Source organism: Mobula hypostoma, chromosome 4 (assembly GCF_963921235.1).
Source record: "Mobula hypostoma chromosome 4, sMobHyp1.1, whole genome shotgun sequence".
Classification (NCBI taxonomy): Eukaryota; Metazoa; Chordata; class Chondrichthyes; order Myliobatiformes; family Myliobatidae; genus Mobula; species Mobula hypostoma.
The window spans coordinates 98,161,580-98,184,377 of NC_086100.1; the positions used below are offsets into that span (position 1 = coordinate 98,161,580).

The 22,798-nt window shown below is 43.3% G+C and overlaps 1 protein-coding gene across 4 annotated transcripts in view; it reads left to right on the top strand.

Moving 5' to 3' along the window:
• The window catches only part of trim2a (tripartite motif containing 2a), a 258,355-nt gene that overhangs the window by 64,677 nt on the left and 170,880 nt on the right, over window positions 1-22,798 (top strand). For all 4 annotated transcript variants that reach the window (XM_063046246.1, XM_063046249.1, XM_063046250.1 and 1 more), the window contains exons 3-4: window positions 829-1,063; window positions 4,735-4,886. In XM_063046246.1, coding sequence (XP_062902316.1) covers window positions 829-1,063; window positions 4,735-4,886 — 387 coding nt within the window. The remainder of the gene's footprint in view (window positions 1-828; window positions 1,064-4,734; window positions 4,887-22,798) is intronic.

Here is a 22,798-nt window from a genome sequence, read left to right on the forward strand (position 1 = left end):
GTATTTAATAGGTGCATGTTAGAAAGATTTAGTTTACAAGTATTTGTTTCAAAAAATAAGAGTGCATAATTTCAACAATGGAAATGGACATTTGTTTCATTGTTGGCAGAGGCATGCTATCTCTGTAGATAAACTGCTGACTTTGATAATATTTCAGTTTAGTTTAATTGTAAGTTTTTATTCTGATGGACTTTATGGTAGGGTGTAATGTCTGTGGTACTGCCTGAAAAAGAGCAGATTTCACTTGTCATTCAGTACAACCTAAATTGGTCGATTTAAAATGAACAGTTTAGTTAGATGCTTGTTATGTGGAATCTTCTCTGTGGAAGTTCATTTTCAGTTTCCACTGGCTAAAATTAAGGAAAAACAGCTTGAAATAAGTGGTTGCCTTTTTTTAGTAGTGTCTAATAGAAATGAAAAGTTGTAACTTTTGTTCAAAAAATACCTATTACTTTCTCAGTCTTGAAGTTGAGTTTTTCTTTATTTCTTCACAGACGGGTTTATTATATTGCATTCTATTGAAGTACCACTGCATTGCAATTCTGAGGAAATTTTAAATGAAACTACCAATCATTCAGTTTTAAAACATCTCTGAGATATTGTTGCATTAATTGTTTCATGCCAACATTTATGCTGTAGTCTGTCAAGTAGAATTCCAGAATGGTTGCAATTGCAGGACAATTCTGTTCCTGAAAATGACTATTGAAATGTTTATGGTGTCTTTCTGTCATTTATTATTGATTTTGGAGATTAAAATTCTTTTTCAAATTCAATGTTAATTTTGAAAGCATTTCCTATAGCTAAATGATACTTTAATTTGCTCATCAGGTGCCTGCAAAACTACATTCCTGCCTATAGTTTATCACTTTCCTGCCCAATCTGCCGCCAGACTTCTATTTTGCCTGAAAAGGGAGTTTCTGCATTGCAGAATAATTTTTTCATTACAAACCTAATGGATGTTCTTCAGCGGACTCCTGACAACAATCATGAGGACTCCATTCTGGAGACTATTGCAGCAGGAGCAGCCGGAAAACCCCTTTCCTGCCCAAATCATGATGGAAATGTAAGTTGGTTATAGTACTGAATGTGTCTGTACTCTGATGCAATTTTAAACAGGATGACTTTCTATTCTTCTGTTTCTTGATAACAGTATGAATCTTGGATAAAGAGGAAGGTTGTACAAGGCTACAGCAGGATAATGAATCCATCTGAGTGTGATGCATTTTTTGGAAGTCCATGTAGAGTGGGGCATGCAGGAAATGAAAGGGCACAAATGAATATTGATAATAAGAGAACCCAAAGGTATCCAAGGGTATAGTTCCCTAAGAGACCATAAGATATTGGGACAGAATTAGGACTTTTCACCTATTGAGTCTGCTCGTTGAATCCCTCCATGCCATGACGAATCAAGAATCTATCAACTTCTGCTTTAAATATAACCAATGACTTGACCTCCACAGCACCTGTGGCAATGAATTCACAGATTCTTCACCCTCTGGCTACTGAAATTTCTCCTCATTTCCATTCTAAAAGGACACCCCTCTATTCTCAGGTTATGACCTCTGGTCTTAGACTCCCCCACCATAGGAAACAGCCTCTCCCCATCCACTCCATTGAGGCCTTTCAACGTTTGATAGTTTCGATGATGTCACTCATTATTCACAGGAGAAAACCTGCAGATGCTGGAAATCCAAAGCAATACATAAAAAGTGCGGAGGAACTGCAGACTGCAGGACTGATGAAGGGTCTCGGCCCGAAACATAGACTGTAACTCTTTTCCACTGATGCTGCCTGGCCTGCTGAGTTCCTGCAGATTTGTGTGTGTTGCTCACCCATCATATTTCTGAATTCCAGTGAGTAAAGGCCCAGAACTATCAAACACTCCTCGTACGACAAGCTTTTCAATCCCAAAATCGTGTTCATGAACCTCCTCTGAAGCTCAGAATTTTAAATTTTCTGCCAATTTAGAAAATAGCCTGTGCTTTTATTTCTTCTACTGAAGTGCAGGGCCATACACTTCCAGACACTATATTCAATCTGATACTTCTTTGCTCATTCTCCTAATCTGTCCTTCTTCAGCTTCCCTATTTCCTCAAAACTATTTGCTCCTCCACCTATCTTCATATCGTTCGCGAATCTGGGCACAAAGCCATCAATTCTGTCATCCAAATCATTGACCGATAACGTAAAAAGAGTGGTCTCAACACAGACCCCTGTGCAATACCACTAGTCACCGGAAGCCAAACAGAGAAGACTCCCTTTATTTCCACTCATTCCTCCTGCTAATCAGCCCCTGTGGCTTGCCATAGAGCATCGAGCTTCTGGGGGGTTTTGAGCACCTGTATTTGCTAATCAATGGGTTAAGTTGAGGTGTTAAGCCCTTGTGTCTCAGGTTTAACCTTGTCAAGTTTATTGTGGCTGGCACACGTTGCCTGCATTCTATGATTATTTAAAGTGGTCTCCCAATTAGTGGGGACATTGTGGCAGAGAGGATGAATTACCTGGTGGTGTCGCTCCACCAAGGCTCTGTTGGTATTCTGATGTTTAACCTCTTGTTTCCCTCTATTCCTGGAGACCCTGCCGTTCCTCTGCACCTGGGTCCAACCCTCTGAGCAGCTTGTGTGGCACCTTGTCAAAGGCCTTCTGAAAAACCTAAGTACACCATCACCTCCCTTGTCTGTCCTGCTTGTTATTTCTTCAAAGAGTTCCAACAGATTTATCAGGCAAGAGTTTCCCTAAAGGAACCATGCTGACTATGGTCCATTTTATCATATGCCTCTAATTACCCTGAAACCACACCCTTAACAATTGACTCCAATATCTTCCTAACCACTAAGGCCAGACTAACTGACCTATAATTTTCTTTCCTTTTTCCTGCCTCTCTCCCTTCTAGAAGAAGAGTGGAGTGACATTTACAATTTTCAATTCCTCTGGAACCATGCCAGAATCAATTGATTCTTAAAAGATCATTACTAAAACTTCCACAATCTTTTCAGCCATGACTTTTAGAACCCTGGGGTGTCTACCATGTGATCCAGGTGACTTATCTGTCTTCAAACCTTTTAGTTTCCCAAGAAACTTCTCCCTAGTAATGGCAACTTCATACACTTCTGCCTTGATACTCTTGAACTTCTGGCATATTGCTAAAGTCTTCCACATTGAAGACTAGTGCAAAATGCTAATTCAGTTCATCCAGCATTTCCTTGTCCCCAATTACTACCTTTCCAGCCTCATTTTCCAGCAGTCCGATATTTACTCTTGCCTTTTTTTTAAATGCCTTGTATATCGGAAGAAACTTTTGGTATCCTCTTTAATATTATTGGCAGACTTACCTTCGTATTCAATCTTTTCCTTCTTTATGACTTTTTAGTTTGCCTTAGAGAAGTACAGCACAGAAACAGGCTCTTTGGCCCATCTAGACCATGCCAAAATAATTTCAACTGCCTACTCCCATTGACCTGCACTGGGACTATAGCCCTCCATACCTGTACCAATCCAAACTTCTCTTAAACTTTGAAATCGAGTTTGCATGGATGACTTCTGCTGGCAGCTCATTCCACACTCTCTCAACCCTCTGAGTGAAGAGGTTTCCCCTCATGTTCCCCTTAAACATTTCACCTTTCACCCTTAAACCATGTCCTCTGGTTGTAGTCCCACCCAATCTCAGTGGAAAAGGCCTGCTTGCATTTACCCTATTTATACCCCTCATAATTCTATATACCTCCATTTAATCTCCCCTCAATCTCCTACATCTTAAAGAATATAATCCTGGCCTATTCAATCTTTCCTTATATCTCAGGTCCTCTTGACCCAGCAACATCCTTGTAAATTTCCTCTGCACTCTTTCAACCTTATTTATATCTTTCCTGTAGGTAGGTGACCAAAACTGCACACAATACAGGCAGTCCCCGGTTCTCTGCCATCACCCTTTCCAATTAATTTCGGCAAGCTCCTCTCTCACTCTCATGCCTCTGTAATTCCCTTTACTCCAGTGCAATACTGATAAATCTGACTTTTGCTTCTTCTCAAATTACAGGGTGAATTCTATTGTATTATCATCACTGACTCTTAAGGATTCCTTTACCTTAAGCTCTGTAATCAATTCCAGTTCATTGCACAACACCCAATCCAGAATAGATCCCCTAGTAGGCTTAACCATGAGCTGCTTTAAAAAATCATTTTGTAGACATTTTGGGATTGGGACCAAGCAGCAACTTGATTTCCCTAATCTATCTGCATATTGAAATCCCCCGTATCCATGGTAACATTGCCCTTTTGACATGCATTTTCTATCTCCTATTGTAATTTGTAGACCACATTCTGACTACCGTTTGGGGGTCTGTGTATAACTCCCACTAGGGTCTTTTCACCCTTGCAGTTCCTTAGCTCTATCCTCAACGTTTCAACACTTTCCAATCCTATGTCATTTCTTTCTAATGATTTTATTTAATCTTTTACCAACAGAACCATACTACTTTTGTATCCTTGGATGTTAAGCTCCCAGCTATAGTCTTCTTTCAGCCACAGTTCAGTGATGCCCACAATGTCATACATGACAATAAGCATAAGTAGGGTGGCAAAGCAGGCACCTGGCATATAGAAGTTGAGACATTGTTGCAACTTTATAAAAGGCTGTGTCAGCCACACTGAATTATTTGTGTGCAAATTACTTCCATTTGCTTCTCCCACACCTCCCCCATCCATCGAATGTAACACGCTCCTGTCTTTTTACAGGTGATGGAGTTTTATTGCCAGTCTTGTGAGACAGCCATGTGTCATGAATGTACAGAAGCAGAGCATGCTGAGCACCCAACTGTTCTTCTCAAGGATGTAGTCGAGCAGCACAAAGCTTCCCTGCAGATGCAACTAGAGTCTGCAAAACAGAGGTATGATTTAACTGTGACATGAACTTGGCATAATAGTAATATTGAACTGGCTGGTATCGAATGTAGTAATAATAATAATGAGTCTGGTTCATTAAACATCAGTTAATTGGGCTAAGCAAACTTTTTTAGCAAACAAATCTGCAGGTGCCAGAAATAGTCTGCAAATCAAGCTGCACTTGTAGATAGAGAAAGTAAATGCTTCTTATTCATGGAAAATGTGCTTTTAAGTTATAGAGAAGGGACGGCAGGAAAGAAAAAAGAAATGTCTGATCAGGTGAAGGCTAAGATTGATCAGCTGATATAAATGCTTTTGACGATGGTGAGAGAATGATGGTCCATGATGACTGATTTGTGTGAGTAAAGAGAAATGAATGAAGGCTGCAGAGAGAAAAGAAATCTTCTTAGCCTTTTGAATGTAGAATCAGTAATCCTACCGATACTGTCAGTTACGGAATCAGTAATACCACTGATACGGTCGGATATGGAATCAGTAATACGATCGATACGGTCAGACACAGAATCAGTATCACTACCGATACGGTCGGATACAGAAGCAGTAACACCACCGATACGGTTGGATACGGAATCAGTAATACATAGAAACATAGAAAATAGGTGCAGGAGTAGGCCATTCGGCCCTTCGAGCCTGCACCACCATTCAGTATGATTATGGCTGATCATCCAACTCAGAACCCTGTACCAGCCTTCCCTCCATACCCCCTGATCCCTTTAGCCACAAGGGCCATATCTAACACCCTCTTAAATATAGCCAATGAACTGGCCTCAACTGTTTCCTGTGGCAGAGAGTTCCGCAGATTCACAACTCTCTGTGTGAAGAAGTTTTTCCTAATCTCGGTCCTGAAAGGCTTCCCCTTTATCCTCAAACTGTGACCCCTCGTTCTGGACTTCCCCAACATCGGGAACAATCTTCCTGCATCTAGCCTGTCCAATCCCTTTAGGATTTTATATGTTTCAAAAAGATCCCCCCTCAATCTTCTAAATTCCAACGAGTATAAGCCTAGTCGATCCAGTCTTTCATCATATGAAAGTCCTGCCATCCCAGGAATCAATCTGGTGAACCTTCTTTGTACTCCAATATGGTCGAAAACGGAATCAGTAACACCGCCGATACGGTCAATAGACTATAGGTGCAGGAGTAGCCCATTCGGCCCTTTGAGCCAGCACCGCCATTCACTGTGATCATGGCTGATCATCCACAATCAGTACCCTGTTCTGCCTTCTCCCCATATCCCTTGACTCCGCTATCTTTAAGAGCTCTATTTAACTCTTTCTTGAAAGAATCCAGAGAATTGGCCTCCACTGCCTTTTTAGACAGAGCATTCCATAGATCCACAACCCTCTGTGTGAAAAAGTTTTTCCTCAACTTGCCTGTTTTCTCTCTCCCTCCTTTCTTAAAAAGTGGGATGACATTAGCTACCCTCCAATCTGCAGGAACTGATCCTGAATCTATAGAACATTGGAAAATGATTACCAATGTGTCCACGATTTCTAGAGCCACCTCCTTAAGTACCCTGTGATGCAGACCATCAGGTCCCGGGGATTTATCAGCCTTCAGTCCCATCAGTTTATCCAACACCATTTTCTGCCTAATGTGAATCTCCTTCAGTTCCTCCGTTACCCTCGGTACTCTGGCCACTATTACATCTGGGAGATTGTGTCTTCCCTAGTGAAGACAGATCCAAAGTACCTGTTCAGCTCATCTGCCATTTATTTTTATACTGTCCTTGACTTCCCTTGTCATCCACAGTCGCCCCTTACTCCCCTTAGAATCTTTCTTCCTCTTTGGAATGACCTGATCCTGCACATTCTGTATTATTCCCAGAAATTGTTGTTCCACTGTCATCCCTGCTAAGGTATTTTTCCAGTCAACTTTGGCCAGCTCCTACCTCATGAGTCCATAGTCCCCTTTACCTCGAGTTCCCTTATCAAATCTGGCTCATTACACAACACTAAATCCAGAGTTGCCTTCTCCCTGGTAGGCTCTAATAGTAGTAGTAGTAGTAGTAGTAGTAGTAGTCATAGTCATACTTTATTGATCCCGGGGGAAATTGGTTTTCATTACAGTTGCACCATAAATAATAAATAGTGATAGAACCATAAATAGTTAAATAGTAATATGTAAATTACGCCAGTAAATTATGAAATAAGCCCAGGACCAGCCTATTGGCTCAGGGTGTCTGACCCTCCAAGGGAGGAGTTGTAAAGTTTGATGGCCACAGGCAGGAATGACTTCCTATGACGCTCTGTGCTGCATCTCGGTGGAATGAGTCTCTGGCTGAATGTACTCCTGTGTCCACCCAGTACATTACGTAGTGGATGGGAGATGGTGACCAAGATGGCATGCAACTTGGACAGCATCCTCTTTTCAGACACCACCGTGAGAGAGTCCAGTTCTATCCCCACAACATCACCGGCCGTACGAATAAGTTTGTTGATTCTGTTGGTGTCTGCTACCCTCAGCCTGCTGCCCCAGCACACAACAGCAAACATGATAGCACTGGCCACCACAGACTTGTAGAACACCCTCAGCATCATCCGGCAGATGTTAAAGGACCTCAGTCTCCTCAGGAAATAGAGACGGCTCTGACCCTTCTTGTAGACAGCCTCAGTGTTCTTTGACCAGTCCAATTTATTGTCAATTCGTATCCCCGGGTATTTGTAATCCTCCGCCATGTCCACACTGACCCCCTGGATGGAAACAGGAGTCACCGGTGCCTTAGCTGTCCTCAGGTCTACCACCAGCTCCTCAGTCTTTTTCACATTAAGCTGCAGATAATTCTGCTCAGACCATGTGACAAAGTTTCCTACCATAGCCCAGTACTCAGCCTCATCTCCCTTGCTGATGCATTCAACTATGGCAGAGTGATCCGAAAACTTCTGAAGGTGACAAGACTCTGTGCAGTAGTTGAAGTCCGATGTGTAAATGGTGAAGAGAAAGGGAGACAAGACAGTCCCCTGTGGAGCCCCAGTGCTGCTGATCACTCTGTTGGACACAGTGTTGCAAGCACACGTACTGTGGTCTGCCAGTCAGGTAATCAAGAATCCATGACACCAGGGAAGCATCCACCTGCATTGCTGTCGGCTTCTCCCCCAGCAGAGCAGGGTGAATGGTGTTGAACACACTGGAGAAGTCAAAAAACATGACCCTCACAGTGCCCGCTGGCTTGTCCAGGTGGGCATAGACACGGTTCAGCAGGTAGACGATGGCATCCTCAACTCCTAGTCAACTCCTAATACAAGCTGCTCTAAGAATCCATCTCTGAGGCTCTTCACAAACTCCCTTTCTTGGGGTCCAGTACCAGCCTGATTTTCCCAGTCTACCTGCATGTTGAAATCCCCCATAACAATCGTAGTATTACCTTTGTGACATGCCAATTTTAACTCTTGAATTAACTTGCATCCTATATCCAGGCTATTGTTTGGGGGCCTGTAGATAACTCCCATTAGGGTCTTTTTGCCCTTACAGTTTCTCAGTTCTATCCATACTGATTCTACATCTCCTGATTCTATATCCTCCCTCGCAAGTGACTGAATTTCATTTCTCACCAACAGAGCCACCTCACTCCCTCTGCCATCTTGTCTGTCCTTTCGATAGGATGTATATCCGTGAATATTCATTTCCCAGTCCCGGTCCTCTTGCAGCCATGTCTCTGTTATTCCCACAACATCATACTTGCCAATTTCCAATTGAGCCTCAAGCTCATCCACTTTATTTCTTATACTCCGTACATTCATATATAATACTTTTAATCCATTTAAACTAATACTTTAACTCCCATCACCTTTCACATCGATTCCTATTGCATTTGGCCATACTCTCCGATCCCTTCATGAGCTTTCTGCCCCGTTAATTCTGTTGTCTTTCGTAACTTTTCTTATTCTCTCTTTCCCCTTAACTGCATCCTTATATTTCTGGTTCGTCCCCTCTCCCCACTACTTAGTTTAAACACACCTGTGTAGCAGTGGCAAACCTGCCTGCCAGAATGCTGGTCCCCCATCTGTTAAGATGCATCCCGTCCCTTCTGTACAATTCATCCTTACCCCAAAACAGATCTCAGTGGTCCAAAAGTCTAAATCCCCGCCTCCCGCACCAGCTCCTCAGCCACACATTCAGATCCCCTGTCTCCCTGTTCCTGCCCTCACCAGCACAAGGAACTGGAAACTAACCCGAGATAACCACCCTGGAGGTCCTGCTTTTCAGCCTTCTTCTGAGTTCTCTGAAGTCACGCTGCAGAATTTCTTTCCTCAACCTCCCGATGTCATTTGTGCCCACATGCACCACCACTTCTAGCTGTTCACCTTCACCCTTGAGGATGCCCTGCAATCGGTCTGTGACGTCCTGGATCCTGGCACCAGGGAGGCAACACACCATCGTTAAATCCCCAAACACGAGGAAATCTGCAGATGCTGGAATTTCAAGCAACACACATAAAAGTTGCTGGTGAATAGCAGTTATGGAGTCCCCTACTACCACGGCTCTGCCTGACTTCTGTCTCCTCGGCTTTGTTTCAGCGCCAATTTTTGACTCGCAGACCTGTCCACCTCTCAGACTGGCACTGTCTTCTGTCCCGACAGCTTCCAAGAAGGTGAACCTGTTATCAAGAGGTACATCCCCCGGGGTCTCCTGTACTCCAAGCATCCATCCCTTCCTCATCGTCGCTCCCCCCCCCCCTTTCTTCCGATATCTTCAGTGTAACGACCTCGCTGTAGGTCCTGTCCAGAAAACTCTCGGTTTCCTGGATGAACCTGAGGTCATGCAATTGCTTCTCCATTGCCTCAACACGGTCCTTCAGGAGCTGAACCTGGATACACTTTTCACATTTGTAGCAGCCAGAGGCACCATCAACGTCCCTGACCTCCCACATCTTGCAAGCAGCACACTGAATCAGTTGACCTGTCATTTCTTCACCACTTCTCACCCTCTCCAACTGTGGCGTAGTCTCCTCCCTCAGCCTCCTCGCCGAAGACTCTTGAGACAAAGACTCACACTTTTCTCAAAAGGCACTTCCCTCGACAAGGCCGCTCCCCTAGAGCAAACCATGATTATATTGGCTGATATTTTGACTAATTCATTTCACTTGTCGCACCTTATCCGACCTCGAACGCTTGTGTTGCAGGATGGTCCCAAATGGTTTTTAAATCAACCGCTCCTTCTCAGCCAATCCCCTTACTCACTCCTTCACTACGGAATCAGTAATATGATTGAAACGGTCCGGTATGGAATCAGGAACACCGATAATATGGCTGGAAACGGAATCAGTAATATGATCGATAGGGTCAGATATGGAATCAGTAACACCGCAGATACGGTGGGAAATGCAATCAGTAACAACTCTGATACGGTCGGGTATGGAATCAGTAATACGATCGATACGGTTGGATATGGAAGCAGTAACACTGCTGATCCTGTCGGATCCGGAATCAGTAGTACCATCGATACGGTCGGATACGGAATCAGTAACACCGCCAATAATGTCGGATACGGAATCAGTAATACAATCGATATGGTCGGATACGGAATCAGTAACACCGTAGATACGGTCAGATACGGAATCAGTGACACCATCGATACAGTCTGATACGGAATCAGTAATACAATTAATACGGTTGGATACGGAATCAGTATAATACGATCGATACAGTCGGATACATAATCAATAACAGCGCCGATATGGTCAGATACGGAATCAGTCATACGATCGATACAGTTGGATAAGAGACCAGTAATACGATCGATAGGGTCAGATACGGAATCAGTAACACTGCCGATATGGTTGGATCTGGAATCAGTAATACGATTGATAGGGTCGGATACGGAATCAGTAATATGATCAATAGGGTCGGATACGGAATCAGTAATACAATTGATACGGTCAGATATGGAATCAGTAACAGTGCCGATATGGTCGGATCTGGAATCTGTAATACTATCGATACGGTCGGATCCGGAATCAGTAATACGATCGATAAGTTCGGATACGGAATCAGTAACACATCCGATACGGTCGGGTACGGAATCAGTAATACGATCGATATGGTTGGATACAGAATCAATTACACCGACAATACGGTCGGATACGGAGTCAGTAACATGATCTATAGGGTCAGATATGGAATCAGTAACACTGCAGATACGGTCAGATCCGGAATCAATAATACGATCGATAGGGTCGTATACGGAATCAATAATACGATCGATAGGGTCGGATATGGAATCAGTAATACAATTGATATGGTGGGATATGGAATCAGTAACACCGCCGATACGGTCGGATCCGGAATCAGTAGTACCATCGATACAGTCGGATACGGAATCAGTAATATGATGGATACGGTTGGATAAGGAATCAGTAACACCATCGATACAGTCAGATACGGAGCCAGTAATACCATCGATATGGCCAAATATGGTATCAGTAATACAATGGATGCGGTTGGATACGGAATCAGTAATACGATCGATACAGTCAGATACAGAACCAGTAACAGAGCCGATACGGTCGGATACGGAATCAGTAACACCGACAATACAGTCAGATACGGAATCAGTAATACGATTGATAGGGTCAGATACGGAATCAATAACATCTCTTATCTAGTTGGGTACGGAATCAGTAATATGATCGATACGGTCAGATATGGAATCAGTAACATCTCCGATATGGTTGGGTACGGAATCAGTAATATGATCAATAGGGTCAGATACGGAATCAGGAACACCGCTGATACAGTTGGATACAGAATCAGTAACAGCACCGATTTGGTGGGATGTGGAATCAGTAATACGATCGATATGGTCGGATATGGAATCAGTAACACCGACAATATGGTCAGATACGGAATCAGTGACACCAGCGATACAGTCTGATGCGGAATCAGTAACACCGCCGATAATGTCAGATACAGAATCTGTAATACGATCAATACAGTTGGATACGGAATCAGTAATACCGTCGATACGGTCAGATACGGAATCAGTAATAATACCATCGATACAGTCAGATACGGAATCATTAATACAATTGATACGGTCGGATATGGAATCAGTAACAACGGCGATACAGTCGGATATGGAATCAGTAATACAATTGATACGATTGGATACAGAATCAGTGCCACTGCAGATATAATCAGATATGGAATCAGTAATTCGATCGGTACGGTCAGATACAGTATGAGTAATACCGCCCATACGGTCAAGTATGGAATCAGTAATACATTTGATACAGTTGGATATGGAATCAGTAATATGATTGATACGGTCGGAGACGGAATCAGTAACATCGACAATACAGTCGGATACGGAATCAGTAATATGATTGATATGGTTGGATACAGAATTGGTAACACCCCCGATACAGTCAGATACGGAATCAGTAATACGATCGATAGGATCAGATATGGAATCAGTAATACGATCGGTACAGTCGGATATGGATTCAGTAATATGATCGATACTGGATTTGTATCCGACCATAATACGATTGATACTGCCGGATACGGAAGCAGTAACACTACTGATATGGTTGGATTCGGAATCAGGAACACCACGGATACGGTCAGATACAGAATCAGTAATACCATCGATACGGTTGGATACGGAATCATTAATACAATTGATACGGTCAGATAAGGTATCAGTAACATTGCCAACTCAGTCGGATATGTAATCAGTAGTACAACTGATACGATTGGATACGGAATCAGTGACACTGCAGATATAATCGGATATGGAATCAGTAATTCGATCGGTACGGTCGGATACAGAATGAGTAACACTGCTGATACGGTTGGGTACGGAATCAGTAATACAATCGAACGGTTGGATACGGAATCAGTAATACGGTTGATACAGTCGGATACGGAATCATTAACATCGACAATACAGTCAGATACGGAATCAGTAATACGAGTGACACAGTTGGATACGGAATCAGTAATACGATCGATAGGATCAGATACAGAATCAGTAATACGATCGGTACAGTCGGATATGGATTCAGTAATATGATCGATACTGGATTTGTATCCGACCATAATACGATTGATACTGCCGGATACGGAAGCAGTAACACTACTGATATGGTTGGATTCGGAATCAGGAACACTGCGGATATGGTCAGATACAGAATCAGGAACACCGCGGATACGGTCAGATACAGAATCAGTAATACCATCGATACGGTTGGATACGGAATCATTAATACAATTGATACGGTCAGATAAGGTATCAGTAACATTGCCAATTCAGTCGGATATGTAATCAGTAGTACAACTGATACGATTGGATACGGAATCAGTGAACTGCAGATATAATCGGATATGGAATCAGTAATTCGATCGGTACGGTCGGATACAGAATGAGTAACACTGCTGATACGGTTGGGTACGGAATCAGTAATACAATCGACACGGTTGGATACGGAATCAATAATACGGTTGATACAATCGGATACGGAATCATTAACATCGACAATACAGTCGGATACGGAATCAGTAATATGATTGATATGGTTGGATACGGAATTGGTAACACCCCCGATACGGTCAGATACGGAATCAGTGATACCGACAGTACAGTTGGATACGGAATCAGCAATACGATTGATACAGTCGGATACAGAATCGGTAACACCGCCGATACGGTCGGATATGGAATCAGTAATACGATCGATACGGTCGTATACGGAATCAGTGACACCGCCGATACGGTCAGATACGGAATCAGTGACACTGCCGATACAGTTGGATGCGGAATCAGTAATACGATCGATACAGTCAGATACGAAATCAGTGGCACTGCCGATACAGTCGGATATGGAATCAGCAATACGATCGATGTATTCGGATACAGAATCAGTGACACCACCAATACAGTTGGATTCAGAATCAGTCACACTTTCAGTATACTCCCAGTGTATTGTAGTGTAATATGATTGATATGTTCGGATACAGAATCAGTAACACCTCCGAAACGGTTGGATATGGAATCAGTGATACTATTGATACGGTCAGATACAGAATCAGTAACACCCCCGATACGGTCAGATACAGAATCAGTGATACCAACAATACAGTTGGATACGGAATCAGTAATACGATTGATACGGTTGGATACAGAATCGGTAACACCGCCGATATGGTAGGATACGGAATCAGTAATACGATCGATGCAGTCAGATACAGAATCTGTAATACGATCGATACGGTCGTATACGGAATCAGTGACACCACCGATACAGTCGGATATGGAATCAGTAATACGGTTGGAACTGAATCATTAACACCACTGATACAGTTGGATTCAGAATCAGTCACACTTTTAGTACACTCCTAGTGTATTGTAGTGTAATATGATTGATATGTTCCGATACGGAATCAGTAACACCTCCGAAACGGTTGGATATAGAATCAGTGATACTATTGATACCGTCAGATATGGAATCGGTAACACCCCGATACGGTCAGATACACAAATCGGTGACACCGCCAATACGTCGGTAATGCACTATAGCAGTTAAATGGGCGTTGCCCCAGCTTGTCCATGCTGTTGATGGCTCCCACCTGTTTCGTCCCATTTAGTCTGAACAAAGGAATGCTGGATTGAATTAAATCATGCAGCTTTGCTGGCAGAAAAAAAGTTGGATGTTGGATGACTTTACACATCTTATGAATATCATAAAATGTCTGTACAGGACAACTAGTTCTAGTGTATTTGATGTTGAAGTAATATTTGAGTATTATTGTAAATATACTGTTTGACTATAAGATATAGGATCAGAATTAGGCCATTTGGCCTATCAAGTCTCCTCTGCCATTTCATCATTGTTGATCCAATTTTTCTCTCAGCCCCAATCTGCTGCCTTCTCCCTGTATCCCTTCATGCATTGACCAATCAAGAATCTAACAAACTCTGCTTAAAATATTTTCAGAGGCATTTGATAAGGTGCCACACATGAGGCTGCTTTACAAGATAAAATCCTATAGCAGTACTAGAAATATACTGGCATGGATAAGAGGAATGGCTGACAGACAGGAGACAGAGAGTGGAAATAAAGGGGGCCTTTTCTGGTTGCCTGCCAGTGACCAGTTTTGTTCCTCGGGTCAGTTTTCAGACCACTGCTTTTCACATTGTTTGTCAATGATGTAGATAATGGAATTGACGGCTTTGTGGCAAAGTTTGCTGATGATACGAAGATAGGTGGAAGGATAGGTAGAGCTGAGAAAGCAATGCGATTGCAGGACTTAGACAAATTGGAAGAATGGGCAAAAACGTGGCTGATGGAATATAGTGCTGGGAAATGTATGATAATACATTTTGGTAAAAGGAACAAGAGTGCAGATGATCTAAATGGGGAAAAGGTTCAAACGTCAGAGGTGCAGAGGGAATTAGGAGTCCTCGTGCAAGATTCCAGAAGATTAGTTTGCAGGTTGAGTCTGTGGTAAAGAAGGCAAATGCAATGTTGGCATTTATTTCAAGGGGAGTCAAATATAAAAGCAAAGAGATAATGCTGAGCCCTTATAAGACTCTTGTCAGGCCGCACTTGGAGTATTGTCCGCAGTTTTGGGCCCCATATCTCAGAAAGGATGTGTTGTCATTGGAGAGGGTCCAGAAGAGGTTCACAAGGATGATTCTAGGAATGTAGGAGTTAACATAAGAGGAGTGTTTAGCAGCTTTGAGCCTGTAGTCATTGTAATTTAGAAGAATGATGGGGATCTTATTGAAATCTACCGAATATTGAAAAGACCAGAAAGGGTGGATGTGGAGAGGATGTTTCCTGTGGTGGGGGTAACCAGAACTAGAGGGCACAGCCTAAAAATTGAGATGCAACCTTTTAGAACAGAGGTAAAGAGAAAATTTTTTTTAGCCAGAGAGTAGTGAATCTGTGGAATGCTCTGCCACAGACTGCGGTGGAGGCCAAGTCCGTGCATATATTTAAGGTGGAAGTTTCCTGATCAGTCAGGGCATCAAAGGATATGGCGAGAAGGCAGGTGTAGGGGGTTGAGTGGGATCTGAGATCAGCCATGATGGAATGGCAGAGCTGACTTGATGGGCTGAATGGCCTAATTCTAGTTAATATGGATGAGATAGATAGGAGCAACAGGAAGGAAGTTACACCTAAGTTGTAGGAGGCAGGTAGCTGTGTGACTGTCGTGTGTGTGAGACTGAAAAGGAATTGATAGATAGTGCAGTGCCCCTGTGACTGTCCTCTCAGTAACAACTATGCAGCTTATGATGTTGTTGGTAGCGAACGAGCTACCGGAGAAAGCCAAAATGTCCAGGTGTCAGCCACATTGTGTCTGACTTTGTGGATCAGAAGGGAAGGGGGAAGAAGAGAAGAGCAGTAGTTGTAGGGGAACATACAGTAGATTTTGTGGATATGAAGCCAGAGTCTTGGTACATGGCGTACCATTGTCACAGGTAGGAAAAGGCAAGTGGTCCTGAAGAGTGAAAATAGGGAACTGGGTAGGAAGTTGAAAAGCAGGACTTCAAGGGTAACAGGACTTCAAATCTGTGGAACATTGGGATCTTTCTTGGGGAAGCTATGACCTGTACAAAAGGGTTGGGCTACATCTCAACTAGAGGCAGACCAGTATCCTTGAGAGCAGGTTTGCTCAAGCTGTTGGGGAAAGTTTTAGCTAGTTTGGCTGGTGGATGGGAACTGAAATGATAGATCAGAGGATGGTTCAGTTGGTGTAAATGTAGATGTGGAGTGTAGAGAGACTGCAGAAATATAGGCGGTGGATGTCGGGCAAGGTTGCAGTCAGTTGGATGATTGATAAGTGCCTTACTTTAATGCAAAAATATCAGGATCAAGGGTGATAAATTTGGAGACCATATCAGTGTATGGCACTGCAATGGTGTGGCCATTACAAACTTGGCTGTCATGAGGGCAGGAATAGTTGCTGCACATGCTGATTATGAACAAGGGAAAATCTGCCGACACTGGAAATCCAGAGCAACGCTCACAAAATGCTGGGGAACTCAGCAGGCCAGGCAGCAGCTAGGAAAATGAATAAGCACTGGATGCTTCAGGTCAAGGCCCTTCTCCAGAAGTGTGGAGGAATGGGAGGATCTTGGGGTCCACTTCTACAGGTCCCTGAAAGCTGCTGCGGAAGTGGATTGAATAGTTATAAAGTTGTATCGTTTGTTGGCTTTCTTTAGTCAGTGGATTGGGTTCAAGAGCTGCATGGTACTATTACAGCTGTACAGACCACGCTTGGAATATTGTGTTCAGTTCTGGTCACTCCATTATAGGAAGGATGTGGAACCTTTAGACAGGATACCAGGATGCTGCCTGGATTAGAGAACCTGTCTTATGAAGAAAGTTTAATGAGCTAGGGGTTTTCTCTTTTGAGTGGAGGGTGAGAGGTGACAACAGAGTTATACAATATGATAAAAGGCATAGACTAAGTGGAGAGCCAGAGACATTGTACAAGGGTGGAAATGGCTGAAACAAGGGGACATAATTTTAAGCAACACACAGCAAAGCTGCTGGTGAACGCAGCAGGCTAGGCAGCATCTCTAGGAAGAGGTACAGTCGATGTTTCGGGCCGAGACCCTTCATCAGGACTAACTGAAGGAAGAGCCAGTAAGAAATTTGAAAGTGGGAGGGGGAGGGGGAGACCAAAATGATAGGAGAAGACAGGAGGGGGAGGGAGGGAGCCCAAGAGCTGGACAGGTGATTGGCAAAAGGGATATGAGAGGATTATGGGACAGGAGGCCCAGGGAGATGGAAAAGGGGAAGGGGGGGCATCAGCGGAAGTTAGAGAAGTCAATGTTCATGCCATCAGGTTGGAGGCTACCCAGACGGAATATAAGGTGTTGTTCCTCCAACCTGAGTGTGGCTTCACCTTTACAGTAGAGAAGGCCATGGATAGACATATCGGAATGGGAATGGGAATGTGGGATGTGGCCCAGTGTTTTCCCTGGGCCTCCTGTCCCATGATCCTCTCATATCCCTTTTGCCAATCACCTGTCCAGCTCTTGGCTCCACCCCTCCCCCTCCTGTCTTCTCCTATCATTTTGGATCTCCCCCTCCCCCTCCCACTTTCAAATCTCTTACTGGCTCTTCCTTCAGTTAGTCCTGACGAAGGGTCTCGGCCCGGAACGTCAACTGTACCTCTTCCTAGAGATGCTGCCTGGCCTGCTGCGTTCACCAGTGACTTTGATGAGTGTTGCTTGAATTTCCAGCACCTGCAGAGTTCCTCATGTTGACGTAATTTTAAGGTGATTAGAGGAAAGTATAGGGAGGATGTCAGAGGTATGTTTTTATCACGCAGTGGTGGGTGGGTGGAATATGCTGCTGGAATCAAAATCAGTGTCAGGCTTATCATCACTGACATATATTGTGAAAAGTGTTGTTTTGTGGCAACAGTACAGTGCAATACATAAAAATCACTAAGTTACAATGAAAATATATTAAAAAATCGTAAGTTGTGCAAAAAGAGAGCAGAACAGTGAGGTAGTGTTCATGGGTTTGTGCACCTTTCAGAAACCTGATGGCTGTGGGGAAGAAGCTGTTCTTAAAGTTTTTGGTGGACATATCATGGATAGGGAGAGTACAACCCAGTTAGAATGCTCCCCGTGGCTCAGCTGTAGAAATAGGTTAGTCTTTAGTGACAAACCAAATCTCTTCTAATTGCTAATGGTGTGCGTGTTTCATAATTGCATCAATATGCTGAGCGCAGGATGGATCTAAGATTTCCAGTGTACACTGACTGTGTTCTGATGAAGAAGTCAAGAATCTCGTTGTAGAAGGAGGCACAGAGGCCCAGATTTTGAAGCTTGTTGATTAATACTGAGAGGTTGATGATGTTGCAAAAAGTAAACAGCATCCTGACCCTCAGTAGGTATTGCTGCTGTATAGGTGTTGTACAGTGGAATGAGGAGCCAGTATGGTTGCATCTGCTGTAGACCTGTTGTGGTGGGCAAAATGCAGTGCGTCCAGGTCCTTACATGGGCAGGAGTTAATTCTAGCCATGGTCTATCTCTCAAAGCACATTATCACAGCAGATGTTAGTGCTACTGGGCAATAGTTGTTGAAGCAGCTCACCCTGCACCTCGTGAGCACTAGTATAAATGCACTTTTGAAGCAAGTGGGACCCTCTGACTGCAGACAGCTGAAGATGTCTTAAAAACTCCAGCCAGTTGGTTGACACAGACACAGTCCGTTGGATGCACCGTTGGGCTTGACACTTTGGACGTGCTCCTTCTCCACTGGACAGTTGACCACTGAGACAGATATCATAGGGTCTCCAGATGTTGCATGGATTCATACAGCTATAGTTTTATTCTCCCTTTCAAAGCATGCATAATGGTGCTCAGCTTACCAGGGAATGAAGCTTTGTTTCCTTTATGATGCGTGGTTTCACTTTGTAGGAAGTAATGGCCTGCAAATCCTTGCCAAAGTCTCAATCCCCACACCTATGCACTGAGTAAGTCCTGTTAGTTTGGAGATTTGAGAGACTCACTAGTCAGAGTTTTGTGGAGACCGGATAATGGGCTCAGAGAAAGCTTGCTCTGCGAAAAAGATTTGACGCTAGAAAAGGCTGTGAATGTGTGTAGGGCAACAGAGCCCACACGAGTGCAAGCTGAGGAGCTGCACAGGGTGGGAACAACAGTGGATGCCATGAAAACAAAGGGGCAGAGCACAAGGCATTTCCCAAAGCAACAGAAAAGGAAAGGGATAGGCTCAAACAGTAAGTGCAGCAACTGTGGGGCTGGGCACATCCCAAAGACATGTCCTGCTAATGGAAAGTCCTGTAATAACTGTGAGAAGGAGAATCATTTTGCAAAGTGCTGCAAAGCCAGGACTACCAACAGAAAGGTGCACACAATTGCTGAGGAAATGGAAGTCTTTGTAGATTCTCTGCAGACAGCTGGAGCTGGTAAAACAGAATGGATTGTTCCAGTGACTCTGAATGAGACAGTAATCCCATTCACGCTTGACACAAGGTAAGCAACAAGGTCAAATTGGCTGAAGAGAAAGGGAAACAAAAACAGTATCACAAGACTATGGAAAACCTACCAGTCCTGAAGCCTGGAGATCAAATGCGAATCCTAGATACCATTCTGGCTCATGGTCCATGCAAGGACATGTGCAAGAGGAATTTACTCCACATTCCTACCAGATTCAGATGGAGTGAGGAACACCTCTGAGAAGAACCGTTTGGATCTCTGACCACAAGCTGTGATGTGTTACCTGTCAGAACAGCAAGGGGCCAGCAGACGTAAAGAATAAACTTGTTGATCAGAATTCTCAGGAGGACATAAATATTAATGTACCAAATACAGGTAATACACCTGTGGAAACATACAGCAAACAAAAAAGGAACATTAAACCACCTCAGAGACTGACTGAGATTTGTTGAGAGAATAAGGGTCTGTTTTTGCTTTTTATATGCATATAAAATAGTTAAAATAAATAAGTAGTGCAAAAATAGAAATTAAAAAGTAGTGAGGTAGTGTTCGTGGGTTCAATGTCCATTCAGAAATCAGATGGCAGAGGGGTAGAGGCTATTCCTGAATCGCTGAGTGTGTGCCTTCAGGCTTCTACCTCCTTCCTGATGGTAACTGTGAGAACAAAGCCTGACCTAGGTGATGGGGTCCTTAATGATGAATGCCATCTTTTTGTGGCATCGCTACTTGAAGGTGTCCTGGATACTATGGAGGCTAGTGCCCGGAATGGAACGTGAAGAAATTACAAATGCATTAAAAACATGTACAAGATCTCACTGCATCCAATCAATTACCACTGAAAGCAGACTTGCATCTTCTGCCTTTATGGTAATTTTCTTTAATATTTTGAGCCATAGCAAAGAAGGAAAGTTTCCCCTCTGTTGGAGTGTACCCCTCTGTGAGTTGGCCTTTAATGAGTGTTAATGACTGTAGAATTTATCTTTCACAATGTCCATAATATCTGTCAAATAAATACTGAAGAAGATCATAGGATGTACATATAAGACCATAAGACAAAGGAGCAGAAGTCGGCCATTCAGCCTATCAAGTCTGCTCCACCATTTTATCATGAACTGATCCATTCTCCCATTTAGTCCCACTCCCCTGCCTTCTCACCATAACCTTTGATGTCCTGGCTACTAAGATACCTATCAATCTCTGCCTTAAATACACCCAATGACCTGGCCTCCACTGCTGCCCGTGGCAACAAATTCCATAGATTCACCACCCTCTGACTAAAAAATTTCTTCACAATTCTGTTCTGAATGGGCGCCTTTCAATCCTTAAGTCATGTCGTCTCGTACTAGACTCCCCCATCATGGGAAACAACTTGGCCACATCCTCTCTGTCCAGGCCTTCCAACATTCGAAATGTTTCTATGAAGTCTCCGCTCATTCTTCTAAACTCCAAGGAATACAGTCCAGGAGCGGACAAACGTTCCTCATATGTTAACCCTCTCATTCCCGGAATCATTCTAGTGAATCTTCTCTGTAACCTCTCCAATGTCAGCACATCCTTTCTTAAACAAGAAGACCAAAACTGCCCACAGTACTCCAAGTGAGGTCACACCAGCACCTTAAAGAACCCTCAACATCACATCCCTGCTCCTATAATCTATTCCTCTAGAAATGAATGCCAACATTGCATTCGCCTTCTTCACCACTGACTCAACCTGGAGGTTAACCTTAAGGGTATCCTGTACGAGGACTCCCAAGTCCCGTTGCATCTCAGAATTTTGAATTCTTTCCCCATTTAAATAATAGTCTGCTCGTTTATTTCTTCTGCCAAAGTACATAACCATACACTTTCCAACATTGTATTTCATTTGCCACTTCTTTGCCCATTCTTCCAATCTATCCAAGTCTCTCTGCAGAGTCTCCATTTCCTCAGCACTACTGGCCCCTCCACCTATCTTCATATCATTGGCAAACTTAGTCACAAAGCCATCTATTCCATAATCCAAATCGTTGATGTACAGTGTAAAAAGAAGCGGTCCCAACACGGACTCCTGTGGAACACCACTGGTAACGGGCAGCCAACCAGAATAAGATCTCTTTATTTCCACTCTCTGTTTCCTGCCAATCAGCCAACACTCTATCAACGTATGTAACTTTCCCGTAATTCCATAGGCTCTTATCTTGTTAAGTAGCCTCATGTGTGGCACCTTGTCAAAGGCCTTCTGAAAATCCAAACATACAACATCCACTGCATCTCCCTTGTCTAGCCTACTGGTAATTTCCTCAAAAAATTGTAATAGGTTTGTCAGGCAGGATTTTCCTTTAAGGAATCTATGCTGAGTTCTGCCTATCTTGTCATATGCCTCCAAGTACTCTGTAACCTCATCCTTGACAATCGACTCCAACAACTGATGTCAAGCTAACAGGTCTATAATTTCCTTTTTGCTTCCTTGCCCCCTTCTTAAATAGCGGAGTGACATTTGCAATCTTTCAATCCTCCGGAACCATGCCAGAGTCTATTGACTTTTGAAAGATCATCGCTAAAGCCTCCGAAATCTCCACAGCTACTTCCTTCAGAACACGAGGATGCATTCCATCTGGTCCAGGAGATTTATCTACCTTTAGACTATTGAGCTTCCGGAGTACTTTCTCTGTCGTAACTGTGACTGTGCACACTTCTCTTCCCTGCCACCCTTGAGTGTCCAGTATACTGCTGATGTCTTCCTTTGATGCAAAATACTTGTTCAGTTCGTCTTCCATCTCCTTATCTCCCATTACAATTTCTCCAGCATCATTTTCTATTGGTCCTAAATCTACTCTCACCCGTCTTTTACTCTTTATATACTTCAAAAAGCTTTTAGTGTCCTCCTTGATATTATTTGCTAGCTTCCTTTCATAGTTAATCTTTTCCCTCTTAATGACCTTCTTAGTTTCCTTTTGTAAGCTTTTAAAAACTTCCCAATCCTCTGTCT